The sequence below is a fragment of the Struthio camelus genome, chromosome 7 (genome assembly GCF_040807025.1).
Source record: "Struthio camelus isolate bStrCam1 chromosome 7, bStrCam1.hap1, whole genome shotgun sequence".
NCBI lineage: Eukaryota > Metazoa > Chordata > Aves > Struthioniformes > Struthionidae > Struthio > Struthio camelus.
The window spans coordinates 7,600,304-7,623,661 of record NC_090948.1 but is presented as its reverse complement, the minus strand read 5'-3'; the positions used below and the strand labels follow the sequence as shown (position 1 = coordinate 7,623,661).

General features: G+C 41.5%; 1 protein-coding gene across 2 annotated transcripts in view; it reads right to left on the bottom strand.

Moving 5' to 3' along the window:
- Window positions 1–15,228, bottom strand: part of CACUL1 (CDK2 associated cullin domain 1) — a 46,820-nt gene extending 31,592 nt beyond the window's left edge. The window contains exons 1-3 of one of the 2 annotated variants that reach the window (XM_068951612.1): window positions 14,793–15,228; window positions 7,969–8,095; window positions 3,326–3,428 (exon numbers count right to left, since the gene is read on the bottom strand). In XM_068951612.1, coding sequence (XP_068807713.1) covers window positions 3,326–3,428; window positions 7,969–8,095; window positions 14,793–15,108 — 546 coding nt within the window. In that variant the 5' untranslated portion in view covers window positions 15,109–15,228. The remainder of the gene's footprint in view (window positions 1–3,325; window positions 3,429–7,968; window positions 8,096–14,792) is intronic. The other variant, XM_068951611.1, reaches the window with a different exon arrangement.
- Window positions 15,229–23,358: the final 8,130 nt, after the last annotated feature.

Genomic DNA, 23,358 nt, shown 5'->3' with positions numbered 1-23,358 from the left:
TTGAGTGGTGTGATACAAAGCACTGAATTCCTAGAGATCTTACAGTCCTTAAGGCCAGGAGAGCACTACTGCAATGGTTTTTACAGTAATCAGACTACTATACATATTCTTCCAAGTAAACAACGGTTTAACAAGGTATTGTAATACTTTTAGACAGATGGAATTCAGCTAAGGAATTTTGGCCTTTTACCTCTACCACTTCTCTCCTTGGTTTGAACTAAACATCATGCAAATAAATTTGTGTTTACTTACTTAAAGATCGATTCTCACATATTAATTTCACTGAACACAGGAATTACCTGTTTCTGGTCAAGATTTAGAATTGATTTGATCCTTTTTTTTTTTTTTTCCCCTCTTTTGCTCTGCATAAAAACACTGTGCAAAATGACAACTGCTTTTCAGCTCCCAGCCACTTCCTACAGGAGTTGAGATTATTCTAACTAAAATGAAAATATTTATCTGCGCTTGCACGAGAAGGCTGTTATCGGGCACCAGCTCAACATGTCAGTGTGTTTTGACATTTTAACGTCTTGAGACATAGGCGGAGCGCCTGCCTCAGAGGGCTGATGGTCTCATGACAAGCAATTAATATCACCTACGGTTAATTCTCCTTCTCAGTAGATAACGTTCACCGCTCTTCACCCAATGCCTGACGCACAGACGTATCCATCACCCTGCCCACGTTTCCACAGCGCCCCTGCCACCACCGCAGCGCCCAGCCGCGCCGCGCCGCGCCGCGCCGCCGGGCTGCCCTCTGCTGCCACCTAGAGGGCCGAGGGCGCGCAACGCGCCCGCCGCGGGGCGGCCCCGGCCCCGGCCGCTCCCAGCCCTCCACCGAGCCCCCGCAGGCGCGCCGCGTAACGCCCAGCGCACGCACGGCACCACGAAAATCACAGTATCGGGGGGGCTCTGCCGTGAACGCGGCGCAGGAAGAGGATCAACTCTAGTAAGGAACAAGCCAGGATAAGTCTGACCAGCCCGCTGAGGTGCTCCTGCTTTTACGGTTTGGCATCTGACAGTTTTACAGGAAACACAGCTTGCTCTGGCATGTCGCTTACACGCAGATGTTCCGCAATCACCTGCCAAAGAACTGTTGCACTTTCATGCAAAGAAGCTGCTCAACTTGTCTAGAATAAGACTTTGCACTTGCTGGCCATTTTAGTTTTCACAATCACCCACTTGCTCACACAAAACCAATGTTCCTGCCTGTGCTGGGCTACATTTGACTCTCCCTACGTGCAAAAAAAAAAAAAGAAAAAAGAAATTATTTTGCATCAGCTCACATGTTGCCAATTAAACAGAGCTCAGCAATTACATTAAATATTAGTGGCAGCTGGGATGACTTTGTCAGAGAGAGTAAGATATCACACATCGTGCATTAAAAGCATTCACACAAGTAATTCTTCATTGTGTTGCTGTACGAACTAAAAATTTCCAGGAGTTCAATAGCAGAAGTGACCAACATCTACATAGTAATTGGGTAAAGGTCTATCACCACATAAGACCCAAGAAAGTGAGCCAACACCACCAAAACACATTAAGATTAAAAACATATCAGGATAATAAAGTATGTTCTAGGAAAGGAATTCCTTAATAGTCAATTTCACAGTCCACAGCTAAAGCATATAGTTTCTTTACAGACAATTTTTCCAGGCATCCAAGTATTGCTTTAAGCTGCTCGAAAGAGGGATTTAGCATCTAAAAACATACAGTCATGTTTGCTTCAGATAAAAATCACATCATAAACTCAAATCGAAGATTGTATCATGTTATATTACAGTCATCATACCACCTGCCATAAGGTGTGTCTAACCTACGTAAGGAAACTTTTGCAAGACAAAGATTGCATTAAATAGTTGTCTCAATTGTTCTTTCAATAACTGATGTTCAGAGGGCAACCTTGTTTTTCAGCAGATGCATTTGAATGCATCTATGGGCTAGAGCAAACTTCAAAACCAGCTGCCTCACTCAGTTTTGAAACTCAAGAAGAAAGAGTCGAGGACAGCAACAGAGTAAAGAATGCTGGGTATTCCCAGATTCAAAACATAGTAGTACACTACTACGGATGTACGAGAAGAGCTGGCCAAACCTGTACAGCTGCAGTGATTCTTAGCGCTTACAGTCAGAGGAAAAATTTACAGGCTACACCGGTTCAGCAGGACCAAGGGAAGACTTTATTCTAAATATTACGGCCATCCATGCTGACCAATTTTTACCGAACAGCTGAGGCTGTCATTACCTGAGGAATAAAGAATTGTAAAGTAGAAAAGAAACAAAGAATCTAGCTCAAGATGAGCTAAATACTTCATAGTCAAAGACTGTCCCAAAGATGACATCCATTAGATTTAGGGACTTTTTCTTTTAAGGAAACTGAGAGGAGGAAAAGGGTAAAACATCAGAATGATAAAAATGCTGTATATACAGCTAAACGTGTATGTCCATATAAGTACCTGATATGATTCAAAGCAGCAAGACCGCTTTAAATAACTGATTTCAGTCAGTTAAATAAGAGAAGCACTGTGAAGGAGCTGCTGTGCTTTAGGCTTCCTTTGTATTTGGAGTCTCTATTTGACTCCCTTCAAGTCAGCACAGAACTCTAACATCAGTTTTAGAAGTGACAAAAGCTGTAAGGAAAGATATTAGTGTTGCTGCTACAGCAATGACAATTTCAAAAATATGTTTGGAGATTTGAAGAGGAATTTTAGACAAGGAACACACACAAAAACAAACACGGATGCACACATAAGATATGCAGAGAAGGACAGGCATACACAAACTGCATTAGAAACACTGTAAACCACTGACATCTAGAGATAGGTACAAAAAATGCAGAACAATCTGTAGCACAACATTTTCATATGCGGTAATTCACAAATTTTACTCCATAATTCATATTTAATTCACTTTGAATATTTCCTTTAGATATTCACTTTTGTGCTGCTTCTGATGCACAAGGACCATAAACAGTTTGTATAGATTAACCCAATGTCAGACATCGATATCATGTGCTCAGATCCTGTTTGACTGAAGTATTTACAGCCTAGATTATACTCCAGATTCTCTACTATCCACTCCTTGATTCTATTTTATATTACATTTTAGCCACTGTGATTCATTTTTCTAAGGCTAATCAGATGCCGTACAATTTGACCTAAAAGCTGGTATTCTGTCTGGCAGCCAGTTAGTACTGAATCAAGCAATTCACAGTTCAGTAAGCTAGTGTAAATTAGTCTTAATGGCAATCCCCTCCATGGTCCGTCTATATGCTGCTCTGATATAACCACAGATCCCAGGAAAGACAGAATTAGATTGTGCAGCTTCTTACCTGCAGCTCCTTTGAGACTCTCTCTAAGTGGTTAGTTATCTTTTTTATTAGGTCACTATACATCTGTTCCGAATGCTGCTGGCATACACACTTATACACACAACTGCAGAAACAAATATAGGAACAAACAATGAACTTACAACAGTTTGCAATGAAGGGTAACAGAATTTAAAATATTTTGTTCAAGTCACAATTTAGAGGATAACAGATTTAATGGAATGGCTGCTGAAGTTTCAAATACAACCTAAACTTCCAATGAGTTCCAGTAGACTTCCCAGTCACCCTGGAAACCCCAGCATCCCACCCCGACTTCACTTTAATTTTCAACGAACTCTAACAGTGTGCTTCTGAACAGCTGGGATAATTGTCAACAGCATACTCCCAATCCTGGCTTTTGTCTCTGCACCCCCGCCCTCAAAAAAACTACATGAATAGAGGCTCCAGGACAATAAGAAGGTTTAAGGATTATGTATATTCTAGGGCAAAATCCTTACTAAAAGATGGGCAATACTGAGAAGTCGTTATAAAAGTTGCACTAAAATAGTGCTAGTGTTTTAAAGGAAATAGTAAAAGCTATAAAAATAGATTCATGCACGTGACTCCATGCATCGTTACTTAAATTCTAAAAAAAACCCCTATATCTGCATAATAAATGAAAGAGCAACAAACTAATTCTACATTCCATGGCTTGGACGTATTAACTCTGATCTTCAGTGCTATCGCTGCTCTCTAAAATATTTTATTGCTCCCATGTAGTATGCTATAACAGCTTATCTGCAATAAGTCTATATACTAAGAACACATTTAAAACAAACATTTGTATTACTTTCAGCAAAAAGTTACATTAATTTATTCAATCCTCAGGACTAACGCTAATGTTATTTGTATCAAGCAGCTTTTAATTTTCTTTTAAGCTTTCATTCTTTAGGTCAACATTTTGAAAACTAGCTACAAAAATCCTGACACACAAGGGAGACTTCACCTGATACCTTGGACAAGCTGACTTTCCTGCCCGTGCCTCTATTTCTGCTCTCCTCTCTCTGTCCTTCTACATACACTACTCTGACAGCAAGCAATTTAGACTAGTGACTCCTCCTTTAGCACATACCCATAAAAACTCCATTTCCAGTAAGGTCCAAATCCCAGGCTTGAATTCTGTCTGCTTTACTAAGTACTTAAAGGCTAAAGCCGTGGTACAGCAACATTCTTTATGCCTCTCTAGAGCAGTGACTTCAACTACAACGTTTCAACTCCCTTCTGAGGAGATGGTTAAAAAAAAAACAAAACAAAACCAAAAAAAACAAAACATACAAACAAAAAAACCCTGCAAAGATAGGAGTAAAAAAAAGTGTAGACTAAGGGCTACTGTAATTCTGTAATGCAAGTGAGATGTTAGGCACTAACACCAAGTCTTCCGGGGCCAAGACAGTTCACTCAGTCGGTAATTGCCACCCCCAGAGTCTTCCTGAAGAAGGTTCCACAGGCAAGTCATCACCAAAAGATTTAAGTCTTTTACATTGTAGAATTCTACATATATTGCCTTTGGCAACTTCAAGGGCAAAAAAAAATACTCTGCTTATCCCTATACAAAGTCCTGTAGCGTGGCAAACCACACTGTTTCTTAAAAACCCACACCTCTGCTCCTATTGTATTTTGAAAGTAATTATCTGTAGTTAGATATTATCAATCTCTTGGTAACAGAAGTCCACGTTTTTAGCAAATAGTCTACCAATAGCAGATCCTATTTTGGAACAAGCAAGCAGAAAAGGCATTTTGGTATGATGCAGTAACAACAAAAATAGCAGTCTAATTCGGATCAGAGCGAAACACACAGGTAAAAAAGCCAGACTGGTTCTTGTGATATCTTACAAACCAGCCAGCTAGGTGACAACAGCAAATGGCTGTATGGTTTTGTTTGCTCAGTAACTAACCAGTATATAGCCACTTCCACAAGCTGACAGTTCCATTTCTAACTATCTAATTAAACCCAATTTTAAAGTACATGTCAGCTTAATGTTATACACAATATTACTGTACATACTCCTGCAGCACATTCTGTAGTCAAACACCAGTCTTTGTTTGTACATGCACAGCATGTTTGCATTTTATTTGAACACTTCTTCTTAGAGGTTATTTCCCCATTTTCAGATCCTGTTTTCAGTTCCCAATTGTGGGTTGATCCTGTGAATCATCCTTGCCCTCCTACCACCCAAAAGCAGTCACCAATTTTTTAATCCTTTAGCATAATGCAAAGCCTTAAGAAAATGAAACCCAAGTAGGACTTTAGAAGATAACTAATTAGCGAGAAGAATGTAGATCTGAGATTTTAGGTTATCCTGAAGAATAAAGATATAATTGCATTACACTTGAGAAGTAGATGTAAAAGTTGCCAGAAGTAAAATTTAACCATTCACATTTCCTCATCTCTGAAGCTTCCTTTAGAAGTTTCTGCAAATGTATTTAAGCCTTTTAATAAGAAGTGACTATATACAGGCAGGCTTTGGGCTCAGAGATGAAAACAATAACTAATCACACTGTGGTAACATGTTAACTGATCCAGGTAGATATCTGTACACACACCTCTTCAGTGCTGTGGACTAGATACCGCTGATCAGATGAAATACAGTAGTTCTGCTATCTGAAAGGGTATTTCCAATTTGCATTATAGAAACCTTGACTCCTTTAGTCAGCACCAAGGTGATCAAGAAGACCACTGTATTTTCAAATCAGCTCATCGTAAGAAATATAAAGATATACAGCTGCTTGAACCACTGGTGTTTAAATAAATAAAAAAATAAAGAGCACCCCATTGTTCAGACTAAAGAACTAGCCTAGAGAAGCAGAGAGAATCCAAACCCTAAGTCTGCTACAGACTTCCTGTAACGCTCCAAGCAAATGTCACCATTAGAACTCAACAAAAAAAAAGCAGTTTTTCTTCTGTCTCCAATCTCTTGTCTGGATTGTAAATTAAGCAGAGATACCTTCTAAAAAAAGAAAAAAACCTCTCAGTTTTCAGAAGAGGCTGCGTCAGAGTAATTATGTCCATAAATATAATATTTAGGAAAACTTCAAAAATTGACATAGTAGCTTTATCAGTAACACTGAGCTCTAGACCACATCATAAAGTATTGCCCCGATGTATATGAATTATCTAGGAGAAACTTAAAACCTGTTATTCCTTCAGTATATAAAAACTTTTGAGAAGTAAAACGATAACAGAGATGAAATCCAGTTATCTGGAAACCATAACTAGGTATAGACCTATTCCAGATATTATAGCATTGACTTTACACACCCTACTGTTTAGCAGAGATCACAATCAGTAAACATCAGCTTAACTCTTATTGACGGCTGTATGCACAGAGGAGATTTTTTGCTGAGGAGATTATTTTGATTACTTACACTGAAGTTTCAACAATGTTTCTCTTAACTCAAACGGACCATTTCAATTATTTATACAGACACTGCTATCTGAGTCCTAGTAAGAACAGTTCCAAAAGAGCTGGGAGGGGAAAGGGGAAGTTTACTGAAGTTTTCAACTGGCGTTAAAAGGGAAGATCTGCTACAGTTGTATCTGTACCTACTCCAAAGCTTCAAACTGGAGAGACAAAGCAGCTAAGAGCACATGGGTAGGAGACAGTAGGGCCAAGAGGCTCAAAGCCTCAAAAAAGAACAAGCGACCACGACGTCTGTGTAATTTTTTGGAGTGCAACATGACGGAGGTGCTAGCAAGGGCCAGTGGTTTTACTGGCATCTTGGCGAGTAAATACAGCAGCTTCTCCCCAGTCCCCCTCCTATTACCTACACCCTGAACACCTGCTCATCTACACCAAACATCAACAAAAATTTTCCCTTGTACCTAACCTGCTAAGAAACTCTCAGGTCTCCAAAAACTGCACTACTTTAGCATTTTGGTTTGGAGCAGTAGTATAGTTTTGAAGCAAATGCCCCTACCAACCCAATCACTGTGCACTGGCTTAGTCTGCAGGACAATCAATGAGTGACCTGCATTCCTTCTGGAGCAAAGTAATAACCAAAAGCTCCGTGCCAGGTGCAATACGAATACTGTCCAGATCAGAACAAAGTCACAAGGGTTTGAACCAACAGCTGGTCCTTCAGACAGCCTCTAATCAGGGGTGCAGCAGGCTAGTCAGTCAAAGGGAAAATCGGACTAAGCTGGTTTGAAATCAAATACCCAAATTGGAGTTTAGACTGAGGGACCTCAGTAGGTTTGATTTACTTCTGCACTCCTATTGCACCAAATTAATTACTATTAAACATGACAAAGAAGCCCTCTGAAACATTATATCAAACACCTAACATACCATTCTCTTCCTCCCCTATCATTAATAATGTTGAGATTTTAATTCATTTCTTAATATATTACACTAAACTGCGGCGAAGCTTACTTTTAACACTAACGTTTTCAACATTTTTACATTTGTCGTCTTTAGCATTTATTCCTGCTAACATAAAATGTAAAGATATTTAGAGAGTACTTTTTACCTATTCCAACAGTTTAAGCATCCTGTACCTTTCCACTTTCCTCCCCGCATATACAAAATACGACATAGGCATAGGTTGCAAAACAGAATAAACATTCAATTTGGCAACAGTCATGTAGCATTTAACATTTTCCTTACCTGTATATTTGTTCATAGGAGATAGGGATGTAGTCACCAGGACTCTGAGTTAAAAGCTGATCTATGGCACTGTCCAACTTTGGCCAATATGTGCTCTTATAGTCTTCAATTGTTATAACATTCATTACTACAAAGAAAAGACAAAACTATGTTTAGTAAATTAAGCTAGAAGAGCAGAAGCAAAGGAACAATCAGCAGTTTCAGATCACAGTAATAACAAGCTGGCCAAAGAAAGGGAAGAGTTCACTTCTGCTAGGATATCCTCATGTAAAAATAAAGCGCATACTTGAAATTGTACCTTTATAATTTAAAAAAAAAAAAAAATCAGAAAATCAGTCAAATTAGTGCCTGGATACCTCTCAGAATCCCAAGTAATAAGGAAAAATGAACTCTTGGGAGTTCTCATATCACGAAATTTATCAAAAATAAACAAATAAAAAGTTCAGGGACTTGACTAACAAATTACATAACTCTGTAGGAGACCAGAATCCACAATTAACACTGAGGTTCTTGCATACAGAAGAACAAGGTTTGGCCAGGACTGGTAGTTTTTAGAATATTCCTTTCCAGCTGATGAACCAATTTTGCAAGTCTCCAATGGTGCCAACGGCTTCCTTGCCCTCAAAGTTTATACAACTCCCTTTGCCTCCAATTGTGGTTAGGCACCTGGACAATATTTTGCATATTTCCGTTCCCCCCATCAGGCACAGTAGTAGTACCTTTTCCAGGTAGTAATCAACCCGATGAAGAATGAGGAGGCTTTTACTTTTGTTTTCCCTATCAATCCCAGACTTTTACTCCTGAGCCACCCAACTACACCCCTTCCCCAAGCCACTCTGGGTACCTTCACTGATATAGAAGAGTTTCAAGCTCTCTCTTTTCAGGCAAGATTTCTGAATTAAGTACATATGGCTCAATTCCAATAGCAGCCTCCAGAGACAGACTTGCAGGACTAACTTCCTGGCTTGTCACACCACCATAGCTTGTGAGCATCCACCGAAAACCCTCAATAACTAGCAGTACAGAGCATATTTAGTACCAAACCTGACCAGTGGAGGGAATCTAAAGTCATTTCTTTATTTGAACTCCACAGGTGGGCGAGGGCTGTATGGAACAGAGAACGAAGACAGTCCCCACCCCAAACAATGCAATTTAAACATCACACTGCAAAGGAATATTTTGAATAGGGATGCATTTTAAATATCTATCTAAATGTACATTTACTGCTTGTTTTGAGGAGCAAGATTTCTGAACTCTGTTTCATTAAGGCTTGAAGAGAGCTTTGTCTGTCACTCTTGTCTTGGCAGCATTTAGAGGAAGCATTTCAGGAACATACAGACAAAACAGTTAACAGAATTACGACAAGAGAAGAATATAAAAAGAACGTGCACTAAAGAGAGGTGTGAGACAAGAAAAATGTTTGAAAGTCATACTTAAGAGCAGGTATTACAAAGATTCCCATCATGTGTCTCTTGGGGGTAATTTAGACAGAAATCTTGCTAAGTGAAGAGTGTTAGTGCAGTAGTCCCAGTCCCCCTTCGCATTGTTCGCTCTTGCTTAATACCTCACATAGAAACCAATACAGTGAAGGTCACCACTACCAAGTGCTGTAAGATGCTCTTCCTACACTCAAGTCTGCAATCTGAAAGCACATCACCATTCGCTGTCAAGTTCATAAAGGGTCTTGGTATACAAACAATAACTAGGACTTAAGTTGCATGTCAGCTCCATGATGTAGAAGTACCCATGTGATCAAGAGCAGCATAGCAGCTACTTGACAGTAAGTTTACCCCCTCATTCATCTCAGTGATCCGAGTTCTCTTCGCTTACAAAGCCCAGGCTCCGGGCAGGTGTTCTCAGCAGCAGCTTCCACCTAGCTTTGGAGATTCGTGTTTACACTCAGTAGCAAAACTGAAACATCTGTATTTCACTTGGCCACAGAAAAACGTGGGTCTACACAGAAGTACTCTGCTTTGCAGGAAACATTACACAAGTCAGCATAAATATTAGTCCAAATCTGAGGTTAAGATTTGACTGTATAATTACACGCACATCTGGTTTAGCGTATTAACTAAGCTCTACTCATTTCAAAGAAAATCAGTCAAGTACAAATCGAATCCTGCAAAATAAATTTTTAAGCAGGCTGTTGAAGGGTCAATTCTTTCTACGATACGGAGAAAAAGTAGCAGCAGACAGGAAGGCCTGCCCACTAGAAGTGCTGCATAGGTAAAGGATAAAGTGCTTTTATGGATAGTCCTGATAGATTTGCATGGTAAACACTGATGGGTTTAAACTAACGTTCTGTAAGTTTCTGTTTTATTCAAAAGACTCTTACAAGTACTATTCACTCCGTTTGATTTCCACAGTTAAGCTCCGAATATGAGCCAACCATAATGTTTATATAACAGAGAATCCAAGAACTGCGCATTGAACAGTCACTACTATTTTTATTCTTCTAATCCAAAAAACAAATTATTCTTAATTACAAATCAGTAATATCCTTTCTTCACTGGCAGCGCTTCCATATACACAAAGCAAAGGATGACTTAAAGAAGTTTCCTCCAATTATGAGCTCTGCAAGATCATCAAGACTGGGAAGGAAAGGAATTACACACAAATATTAGAAAGAAACAGACTATCCCTTTAGAAACACTTAGTTTTTATTTAGTCGTCTTTTTAGAATGTCATTCTTAAGTGTTTTACCTTATACTAGGTATTCAAGATTTAAAAGAATATTTGTCCAACAGCCTCCATCTCCAATTCGGGAGGAAAAGGTAATTCTAAAAGACGAGTTTTACTCCCTTTTGATTTACAAATTTCTGGTAAGTGACAGATATTTAATAATAAAGCATGCTAGGACCATGATTTTATCCAACTACAGCAAGCAGGGGGTGGGGGGAAATCAGTCGTGATCAAATGGAAAGGAAAGAAGCCAATATACTCTGACAAATTATAAAACTAAGGCATCGCAAGTAAAGCTAGAAAAGCAACTGCTGTTTTTCTTTATTCAGGAAAATTCCAAAGAAAAACTGCTGTGGCATTAAAACCATTTAAGTGAAAAGGGATACTCACGATCTTCATACTATAACCAAGATATTTCAATATCAGAGCTATAACTGAAATATCTTGTTCTAGGCTACCAAATTCTTTGATATCAACTTTAACCAGAAGAACGGCAAAAAATGCTAATGTAGTGTTGCTTCTGTTATTTACGGATGGCAACTTAACCTAAAAAGGCACTCAAAAAGTTTACTACATTCACAAATTAAAAAAAAAAAATCTTTTTATTATTATATGGGTAAAAAAGGGGGTGGGGAAGAAGGCAGTAGGTAATCCCACTTACTGACAACGAAGCAGGTACTGGTCTGACAGTTACCTGCATTTATTCAGACAGTAAAAAAGGTGCAAGAACAACTCTCAGAAGCTTTGAATATTTCATTTCAGAAAGTGAAATATATGAAGCTTTACTGCTTAAGTAGCAATGCTCACTACAATCCCAAAATATTTTGTGAAAGCCTAAGAACTCTTCGAGTAGAAGTCTGTGAGTTTTACAATAAAAAACTACAGATTGTAGCTATTGTTATGAATCTGCTGTTTTCTTTTTCTCACGAGTCATATACATTAAGAGAATAATGATTTACACCTCCACCACATTCTAGTGTATGTTAGCAAGTTATGAATCTGTTCCGTAGTGACTTTCTCTTATACCAGTACTCAGTCTGCACTAAGAATGGTTAGTAAAAGTAAAGTTTAATCCCCTGTTATTCATCAGACAATTTGTCTATGCAATAAAGCATATAAACTGCGCTAAACTGCGTTATTCGACTGGGTTATCGGAAATTTAATGGACATGCCAACATTCAACAGTCACATGTGCCCATCCTAACTGGGACCTTGGATTAAATATATTTGTATCAACCTTGCTTGAAAAGAATGCAAAAATAAAAAGGGAAAATTAAATTTTCCCCACAGCTAGGATAAGCTTCACTGACTACCACAGAAGATGTTTCCTTTAAAATATTAAAAACTCTTACCCATCTTTTCTCTCTTAATGGCCTTAAAAATATATATATTTTGCATTATATTATCACTTTATAAACCCATGGCTACAACTAAACCCAATCAACCATAAACAAACATCTAGTTATAGGTTAATACAACATGAAAAATTCCCTTAGGTTGTTTTTAAAACACTAAAGTATTTTAAAAAGTGACACACTAACACACTAAAGTATTTTAAAAACTCACTAAAATAACGCTTAGCTTATTTACGTGATTTTAGTTACCAACCTTATCAAAATTTCAAGGTGGAACTGAATATTTGGCCTCTTAGAAAGATTTTAAAGGCTTTTCCTCTAACTTTCTTCCTCTATTAGTCTGCAAACTGAACTAGACCAAAAAAAGGCCCACTAGACCGCATTAGTCTGCAACTAAAAACAGGAACAAAACCCATATGCCGCAAGTAATTACACAGTAGAACACAGATCATGATTTTTTGTTTTAGAGGAAAGAAATAGGAGGGAGGGATCTGTCTGAAGGTCACTGGAGTTCCAATTTATCATCAGATTGTAGGAAATGATAAGCAACCCATGTTTTTGAAGTTCACCTGTAGGAGAAACATGTCCCAATACTAAGCCTCCGCATGATGCAAGCAAGGAACAAAGCCCTTCTCTGCTGTGCGAAAAGCCTTCTGTTCCCCCCAAAAACTCTAAGTAATGGATGCTGAGCAATTCAGGTCTACAGAGTCAGAAGCATCCAACTTTTTTCCTGATACCAAGCCATACTGAAGCCAACTTACACTTCTGTGAAAAAGTTTTTCTTTTTTTCCCAGCACCCTTTAACTAAACAACTTTCAGCTCCATTTCCAACTGTATTGGTCATCAGCACCAATTAAACACAATACACAACTTTCTTGTCAGACTTAAGACTAACAAGCAACTTCTATGCACAGCTTCTGCCACTGTTACGACACAGCAGGCAGGAGGGGAACTAAGCACACTCCCTCTCCCTCCCTTGTCGTTCTATACTTACCTCTTCAGAGGACCCTCAACCTGAACCAAGTGTGAAGCGACCTTTCTCCCATTTTGCATATATGGGAATCAAACTGAGGAGATTAAGGCACCCTCTGTCAGGATCAGGATTAGAATTCACAGGATCCAAACTTAGCTATCATAATTTTTTTTTACTGTACTACTTCACAAATACTGGACTTGTTTTGTTCTTACATACATAACATCAAAGTTAGCAACGCCAAGTAAAGGTACAGAAAAGTTTTAATGAACATAATATCTCAGAGAATTTCATGTTTTATAGGAACTTTAAATTTCTTTCAAAAAAAAAAAAAGCACACTTATCAGCACCAATAAGAGATATTTTGTTGGGCTCCTGATGCTTGAGAAGTGAAAATAAGAACTCAAAAACCACATGCTAAGCAAAATAATGCACAGCTGGTTTTTCTCCCACTCAGACTTAACTCGTAAAGCTAGCTGAAAAGTCACCTTCACATTGTGGGGAGGAAAAAAAACTGCTTTCATTCTGAAATAAAAGGAAAAATTCTAACCTCTCTAAACTTCTGGACTGGGAATTCAACAGCTTAGTTTCATTTCAACCTTCTCAAGTGTTTACAAGCTACCCCTAGGTACCTGGAGCCCTGACAGCCAGCCAGGCAGAGAGCCAGAAAGCTCAAGGTGTCTGGGAGCCTCAACTTCAAAGCAGCTGACCTTGGCAACCTGCCTACAGCCAGAACCTAGGCTACCAAAGAACCAGGAATCTAGAAGCCTGAACTCCTAGTTTCTGATCCACTGAAAAGCTGTGCAGGTGAGCTGGCATAAGAAAAAAGAAAAAAAAAAGGTGCATTTCCCATCAGAATTTCATCATGGCAGTTATATTTCCACAACTATTTTTAATTAGCCAAATCCAAGTTCTCTGACAGCCATTAGAAAAAAGGTCACATTTTGCCCAGAAGCATGACTTCTAGAAATAAAGGCAGAATTTAAATGAATGACAGGAAGATCTTCCCCAGATCGCAGCTCAGCAAAACCACAGAAAATTCTTTGTGTTTGCCATTACCGTCAAGAACTACATCCAAAATATATTTCAGAACCATTTTCTTGAGTAAACATGCCTTCTGTTCTAATCAGGCTTTCACAGACATTTATATCTGTTCCAGGGCAGTAGGTGTGCTGCACATTCACCATTCCACAGTTTCAATAACCAGAAACAGGTTTTACAGCCATCTTTGCGGCATATGTTTCTATTGCTGTCAATCAGCCAGGGCTATCACTAGTTTTTAAATCAAAAAGAAAAAGCCTTTAGGAAAATCCTGCCCAAGTGCAGCTTCAGGAAAAGACACAGTATCTCCATAGCTCTGAGCACCCAGAGCATACTGGCTCTTCCAGTTCTAACACCTAACATTCACACCTCATGTGTCTGCTTGCCATGACAGGAAAGCAAGAGCACAGTCTAAGCAGAATGCAAGAAAGGTGATATCTTCTCCTTCCAAGGAGGCAATACGTGTTAGCACATTTGATTTTAACTCGAGACGACTTTCAGGGCACCTAATCGGCCTATTGCAGGACAGGCCTGAGACCAGCCACAAGTGCAGGAGAATATATAGGGCAGCCGAAGGGAAACAGGGCAGAAGGGAGGGAGCAGCAGCGGACTCCTAGCAAAGAAGGGCGAGGGCGACAGCGCCGCAGAGCCGCCCCGGGGGCGAAGTCCCACTGTCACCCAAGCCCTGCCGGGGCGGGCGGGGCCGGCACGGCTCCGCAGGCGCGGAGGGGGCCCGCGGAGGGCGGGGGGCTGGCAGGCGGTCGGTCACTCACGGAACTTGGAGGTGGAGGCGTTGATGTTGATAGCGGCGGCGATGGCTCCGGCACCCCCCTTCCCCGCAGCGCCCCCGGGGTCGCAGCCTCTCAGCACGCCGTTGGCCTCGGGCGCCATGGGGAGCTGCGGCGCGGCCGGGGGCCCGCCGGGGCCCAGCCCGCCGGCGGCGCCGCGCAGGAGGCGGTCGCCGAGCGGCGCCGCGGCCGGGCCCAGCAGGTGCCGCCCGTAGCCGCCGGCCCCCCAGTTGTTATGGTTCTGGTCGTCCATCATGGCCTCGCAGCCGCCGCCCTCCTCCTCCATGCTCTCCTCCTCCATGGCGCCCGCGCAGGGCGGCCCCCGCTGCGTGCCGGCGCGGAGGGGCAGGGGAGGGGATCACCGCCCGCCGCCCATGGCGGCCCGCACACCGCCCGGCGGGGCCCGGCTCCCGGCAGGGCCGCGGCACGGCACGGCGGCCAGCGCAGGCTCCCGGCGTAAACCGCCGCGCCCGCGCCACGACACTTTGCGGCGGACGGCAGCGGGGAGGCAGACAGAGAGGGAAAGCGAGGAGCCCGGCCGCGGGGCGTTGTGGGAGGTGTAGTTCGGAGGGGCGGGGCTCCCGTAGGCCTCGAGGAGGAGGAGCCGCCGCCGCCGCCTTCGCCATAGGGCGCGCGAGGGCGGGGCCGCGGCGGGCGGGCGGGAGCGGCTCGCCCGCGGTGCGCAGTGGGATGCGGGCGGCCGTTAGGGCGGGCCGCCGAGGCCGGTGCCCGAGGGGGTGCGGTGGGTGGCGGGACGGCGCCCTGTGGCGGGGGAGGGCCCCGGCGGAGGAAAGGCTTCTCCTCGCTCCCCGGAGGAGCCCGGGCGAGGTCCTCACCTTGGATGTGCTCGGCAGCGGGAAGAGCCGGGTGCCGCGCACCGGAAGGAAACAGGCAGATGGGAGTCGCCAGCAGAGTACGGATGAAGCAGGGCCGCGTTATCTGCTGGCCGTTAAATCCCAAGTCACCGGTTTGGCCCAGTCCTTAGTGCCCTGAGTGCTGGAGTTCTGCATAGGAGGGGACGATTTGAAAGGAGAGCAATATAATGAAACCTTTCGCGGTCAGAAAGCAGGAGAGAGGTCGCTCAAAAAGGTTTTGTTGCTTGCCTTTTGCATGTACGTTTTTAATTCTGGTTCTGTTATCCAGATGGAAGCTAGACAATCATAAAACAAGGCAGATAATCTACAGGTGTTTTCTCCAAAAACTACACTGTTTAAGTGTTAAGTCACTTCCTGTTTTTGCACACTTGAGCTCTCATTAAAGAATTGGAGGGAATATGCTATTAGCAGGTGAGACAATGTTAAAAAAAGTGATTGAAACCACAGACCCGCTTTGTATTCATCAGCCACAAACAAGTAATGAAGTGCGTTTTCATGTTAAGACTTCAGTTTTCTGTCAAGACATTTCAGTCCCCTCTTTCAGGCCGCAACTGAGGGCAGAAAGAGAGAAACATCTCCCTTAGCAAAGGAGAGAAAAAAGAATTTCAGAATATCATTTCTTTCCAAGCTCAGTAATTATTTTTAACTTGAAAGGTGAGGATACAGAAGGTTTCACGGTTTGCTTTCATTTCTCACTTGTACTGTCAGCACTAATGCAAAACCTGCTGAACTTGATTTTTTTGGAAGCGGAAAGACTTAGCTGGCATTCATATTCAGGCCTTTTGGATACATCTCCCTCTAGTGGGAAGCTGCTTTCACATACAGTAAATGTTTTGATTGGAACAGTCAAAAGATCCCACCAACTCAAAAATCCCCGTTATTTTTAATTATTTTAACATCACTGCAGATGTTACACCATCTTTCCCTCTCTTACTAATTTGTGATCTTTAACATGCTTGCAAAATCTTGCTGTTTTACAGTGTTTTCTTTGTCCCATGATTGAGTAAAAGCCTGCAGAAATGGTACATGGAACTGTGTATTTTTTTCACCAATGTAACAGCTAAAAATAAATAAAAATATTTTCTAGTTTCATTCACGTATAATTACTTTAGGTCTTATTTTCATTTTCAACTATATGTTCAGGTTGCTTTGAGGAAAGAATGGAAACGAAGGTGGGATTTTACTGAAAATAAATTTCCACTATCTTGGTTTTTGCTCTCACTTGAGAAGCAAAAATAAAAAACTCAGATAAAAGCAAAGTGGCTAGCCTCTTTCCAGAATTGCTTACGAAAAGAGATGCTGCAAATAGAAATACTGATTCCTGTTTTAGCATGTGACAAAACTGCCCTATTTTGTAACGGCATCTTCTGTTCTTGATTTCGCTGTTCTTTGAAACAGGTCCATTTTGAATTGCTTGGATAAAGGCAAGTGATGAAAGTAATTTGTCCCTATTGCATTTTTATTATATATTTGAACTAACAGAATTTTTCTCAAATTTATATTAAAAAAAAACAACAACAAACTGTGAACCACTATCAGTATTTTTCTCAAACATATATTTAAAAAAAACAACAACGAACTGTGAACCACTAGCAGTTTGCTCAACCCCAAATTTAGTACTTTCCATTTCTCCATCTTATTAAATGCCAGTGAATCATTAGATCTTGGATTATGCGTTCGGAGTATTTACAGCCCTGCTTTTTTTCTTCTTCACCAGGGGTTACGCTCAGTCCACGACAATTCCCCCGGTGAAGCGACACGCGGCGCAGGGGGTTGAGCCAGCTGCCTGCTGCCCCTCTTCCCTTCCTAACGGTGGTCTTGCTGCTCTGTCCCTTGCTGTCCCTGCCCCAGGTCACCCGCGGGGTGTCCGCACCCCCTTTGGCACAGTGCTGCTCCCCTCTGAGCACGCATCGCCAGGCCCCGCGGCTGCCAGTTTCTGAAATACGTCCAGGCAGGACCACCGTGCGTTCCTCTGACTGACTGAAGTTTTAGTGTGCAAGGGGTTTTTTTCCCCCCAACTCTCGCGTACGCTGGTTTGAGCTGGCTGGAACCGCTGGTTTGTGCCGGCCCACAGCAGTTCACAGCCTCCCCCCGCACGGGAGCCGTCGCTTCTGGCCGTTACACGTGGCTTTATCCAGAAATAGCCTCACCGACTTCCAACTAATGGTGATATAAAGTACACCACAGATTAAGGCGTTAGCATCTGTCCCAAAGTTTTTCTTTTTAATTGCAAGTGAGGAAACCCACAGCCACTTACCAGGAGCTGAGGCCTTATCTGGCCCCCTAAAAACAGAGCTCTTAATCAGTGCTGGTACCCCATTCCACGGCGTGTTTGAAAACAGCTCGTGGATTTCTACGCTTAGAAGAAAAAGAGAAAAGGATAAAGATTGTGTAAACTACAGGGGAAGGACCTGCTTCAGAAACATGTTTAGTCTTGTATGTGGTCACCTGAGGGGTGGTCTTAGGTGTTTTCTTGCCAGAAAGCAGACTTGTAGTAATTTCTAATAATAAGAGAAAAGGCCAGGTCAGGATCCCAATTCAGTCAGTGATCCAGTAGTGAGCTGCGGTTAGTCAGTTAACCTCACCTACTAACATTTATGGATTCATTTTAGAGACTTAAATCTGTATTTAATTATGTAGGCAAGGGTTTGGGGGGTTTTGTTTGTTTGTTTGTTTTTGCTCAGCACTGTTGATAACCAGGTCACAGCCTCAAGCTTGACTACAGTTTAAAGGAGAGGATCGCAGTTGCCTAACAGCACCCGTGGAAAGTATGAGTCATTAAAAAAGTATTTTCTACACTGAAATTTCTAGAAATAAGGCTACAAGGGAGCTTTTTCCCTTATAGGCTCGCAGAAGCAGGTTGTAACACTTACACAAAAGATAAACATGCAACAGGGTAATTTCAGTTTTTAGATGAACATTTGTATCAGTCAGATACGAGTGTTTACTTCTTCCTCATAGAGATATATTTGTAAAGCAGAGTTGACAGGTACCCTGTAACAGCTATTGCCCTCCACCTCAGAGCTGGGTGAATTCGGGAAGCGGGTAAATGATATACAAAGCTTATCTAGGAAGGATATATGTATTATTTCCTGCTATTGATCATAAACATGACATGGATACAATCCTTATTTTACAGTGACCACTTCGCCATATTTCCCAAGTGCCCTGTCCATTGAAGTCAAGTTTTCATTGATTTGAAAGGGATTTCAATCAAACCCTAAGACAACAGGTAAAACACTTCCCAGATTAATAGCCCTGGTTCTAAACAGCAGTGAAAAAAGAAAATAATTCTGAAAAGAAAGAAGTATGAATGCATAAGAATAGGCAGAACAAAAAGAATTATACAGTCATGTTCCCTGGGCTGGGGCCTATGTTTAACATAGGCTGTAAACTTTGTGTCAGCTAGACATATAAAGCAATGGCTTATCCAGAGCCATGATGACAGAAGGCTGGCTGACAAACGTATGCTGTAATTTTACAGCACGTGCATTTTGCTCATATGGGCTTAGGTTTACAGCACTGGCACAAAGCACAACTCTTTCAGCATAACTACACTAGAAGCGTTTTTGTGGTGTATGATATGGGTTAAAGCCCTTCTAACTATGGATGTGACTACACTATTCTGCCCCATAAGCCAACATCAAAAGGAACTTACACTTAAATAACAGAGTGCATTGGTTATTATTCATTGGTAACCTCATTCTGGAGGTTTCTTGGGCCTTTAGTCAGATCTAGTATGTCTGGACTACGCTAGGGCCAGTGCTAGCAACAGGAAGGACTCTGGAAATAAGTGTGTTCAGCACTTTACAAAACCAGCTGCCTGCCTCCAGGACATGTGAAAAATCTTAAAAAGTGCAAGGTGCATTAGTGCTTATGCACCAAAAAATATAAAGATAATTGAAGCTACCTCCAGGGAATGCTTCAGACATCTAAAAGGTCCTGGCCCGAGTCCAAGACAGAAATATGCAATAGGCTAAGACTCTTTCAAGGCACTGAAGTGGTAGAACGAAAAATCCTTTACAAATTTGCCCCTCAGAGCTGAAGCTGCCAGCGTGCAGCATAAATTGTGCATGGTTAGACAAAGCAAAGTTGTTGACAGCATGTTAACTGGAAAACATAAAAATCTATTTCAGGTAATAACATGCTGGAAATTCAAACTTGTCCAGATATTTCATGATGTCACCGAAGGAGAGTGTTCGACAGCAAGGCTGGACTAGCTAAGCGCTGAACTAATCCGGCTCCCTTTCTTTTCATCCGCCATTTCCACCAGGGGGCCTTTATGTCTCACAGCTGAGAGGGATGGCACTCCGCACAATTTGCAAAGGTAACATGCATACAGGCTGTATTTACATCTGTGGCTCTCAACCCCGTGCGCTGCAGGTTTCTCAGGGAGATGTCCTCCCTCGGAGGGCAGCTGCCTGTCAGAAGCTGGCGCAGGCTCTGCCCCATCACAATGAGCCACCTCCATCCACCTGCATAGCAAGTGCCACCTGCGTCCCAGGGGAACCCAGCCAGCGCCAATCTATTTTCCCTGAGGCCAAAGGAGATATATCATTTGGGCTCCTCTGATGGATTTAGGTTCTTCATGAGAGGCCTGGTGAATTTTATGTGGTAGAAGGCTACTGAAGATATTTCACCGACACTGTTTTTTGTAGCCTATCATTAGACGTCAGCACGCTCCCCCGTGGGTATCACAGGGCCGGCGAGGGCTGTGCCGATCCTTAGCCACACAAGTGCATCCAGTGACACGCGCTTGTAGCGTGTCATTTGGCAGTAAACATGATGGCCCCAGTTTTATTAACGCAAAAGGAAGAAAAGCAGTATGTAAATTTTCTGCTGTTTCATCATGTTTTCTCATTTGACTTGCTCCATTATCTCCTGGTAATCTTCTGCCATTCCTACGCCTCCACTTGTGTATGCACTCTGTTGTAAGCTCTCTAAAAGCACACCATTTGTCAAACAAGTGCTTCCTGCGTAAAAGCCAGAAGGAAACTCTAGACTTCTCAGAACAGATTTTGTTTACTGTATCATTATGTATTTCATTTCTTTCTCAAAATGAATTCAGAGAATATGCACGAATCCATGAAAACTTTGGTTCCATTAAAATAAGGCTACATAATAGAGTACATAACATTTTCTGAGAATCTGCCAAAGCTTTTCCACTATAATTTGGTTGCACTTTAGTCTTCAATCCCTCTTTCATACCGTGTGGGTATAAAAGCACAATAATTTAAGTTACTCAAAAGAAAAAAAATGCAAAGGATTCTGATATTAACCAATGCCAATAGGATTTTCTCGGTAGTGTGGAATTTATGTAAAAGGGACATTACCAATACATTTAAGCATAAAATTCAGGAAATGTTTGGCAGTTGTTTCCCCCCCCCCCATGAAGTCTCAATAGAGTGTTTTACCCATGAAAGCTTTCAGTCCGCCACAGACTTTCCCCAGATATATGGAACAGCAGCATTGTGCCAGTTAGCAAGAACCATCAGTGTAACTAAACACTCTGGTTTGCTTTTACAAAATGAACAGAATAAAAAAGTGGCATAAACGGTGATGGGCAGCTCACCCTGTAAGGCCAACTATCATTCGCCTAGAGGTGGAGCCAGTCCTCTGTAGGGCTGGAGCACGGAAGAATGACATTTTCTGAGCAATAATGCAGGAAAACTGAAAAACATTAAGTTGTGTATTTGCTTGAATAATGGCTATGTATATTTGATACATCTTAACCAGTATCGATTAATGGAAGTTTTAAAATACATATGTGCAATAGGCACAACAGAATTTTTCGGGGAAAATCTGGGAGGGGAGATTAAGGGTGGAGGGCAAAAAGTAATTGCACAAGCAAAAACAATATATAAATGGGAAGAGAACAAGTGCCACCGCCATTATAACGTTTTGCTGCCTTGCCATATAGAGCCCTACTAATGTTTTTTGTCTTGTATAATGCTTTTAAGTGTAAGGCAGAACTTTTCTTGCTGTTTCAAAAATAGGTCTTCCTAGGACAGTTTAATCTTAGAGTAGGAAAGCTTTCATTTGCTTTCACATTTAAGACACTGACAAATAATTTTTGCACAAAAAGATCACGTATCCTGCTGGTATAAACCAACAGCATGCAGCAACAGAAGAGCTGGCGCCTAGTCTTTGTTTTGAATTAGATACTGGATATCAGCTTCCTTATTCTTGGTATTTTCTCTGAAAATGGAAAAACAGCGTCCAGGGTTCCTCCTCCTGGAGGACAATGCATGTTTTTGCCACGTCTAGGTTTTAAAACTGGAGCCTTATCTTTCATTAAGTATAGGAAGAGAGGAAATATTGATTAATTAAAGCTTTTTCTTTCAGTAAATTCTCATGCTGAGGAAGGTTTTAATGGTAGTCTTTTTACACTTATCATACCTATGGCATGTGATTTCTTGGTCCCTTTTCAATTTTGTACCAAAAAGAAATTCCACCTACCTATTCTGTGGGATCCGGTGCTGTTTCCCACTTTCCATTCTGCATTGTTCAGGGTCAGAAGTTGACATCTGCTCTGCTCTGTTCAAAAATCTGAGCTGGCCAAACTAACATTCCATCTGTAAAATCTTTTAGGGTGGAAGGAATTATACAAATGCAAGGAGTTTCACAGCCAAACTTAAAACACAGGAATAAGAAATGCTAAAGAGATTTTTAAGTGTTCTTAGTCAGGAACAAAAACACGTACACAGACTCTGGGCTCTAGACCTTAATGATTAATGGAAACTGTTCTTACCAGGCCGCAAGTGACCTTTTCTTAACCAAACTTCACAGTCAGCGCTCCAGCCACATTCTCCTCAATCTGCTCAGGGCTTTGGCATCATTCAGCACTTAAAGTCTTGTCCTGCCTCACTTCTTTGCTCAGTCCTTTCTGATTTTCTTCCTACTTCTTTAATTATTTCTTACTTTCAGCCTCTTTTCCCAATCCAAGTTCTGTCTGCAGTCCATAGCTTCCTTTTTCTCCTTATCTCCTTCTTTCTAGCAGTAGTACAATGTCAGTATATCAAACTATAAGCTCAACCTCAACATGACCTAAAGAGAGCTATAAATTAATGAACAGAGAGAGAAACTAATCTCTTTCCCTTACCTCTTTTTCTTGGGAGCAGAATCATCGTCCTGCCTGGGTACTGTCTCACCTCAGGCATCTATGTCCCATATCCTGGCTGTCTTGCAAATTCTGTGTAAGTAACACTTCGGCATATAGCCTCTGTTACCTGTCCAAAGGCATAAATCTCGTAACTGGATTCTCTCCTCTTTCCTCAATTGCAGCGACATCTTTTCCTCCCTTGCCCTCAACAAACACAGTCATGTACCCACTCAAGCAAACCATGTTATTAAACCATGTCAGACCCTTCTTGAGTTTCTTTCTGGATCCTCTTTTCTATTACATCAAACAAAAGTTTCACTTGCAAGGTTCTTTATCGTCTAGTTATTGTCTTTCATTAAGTGTCAAGAAGCCAACTCTCTCCTCCAATCAATTCATTATAAAAGCTATTACCTCCCACTCGTTAAGATGTTCAGTTAGGCACCTTTGTGCTTTTTCCCATATCGCTATAAGCATCTGCAAAGCTACCTTTGTTATCCAATCTCGCCTTAAAATTCTCCTTTGACATTATGTCAATAAAACCCCTAAGTGTGAGGCTGTTGATGTGCTGAAACCA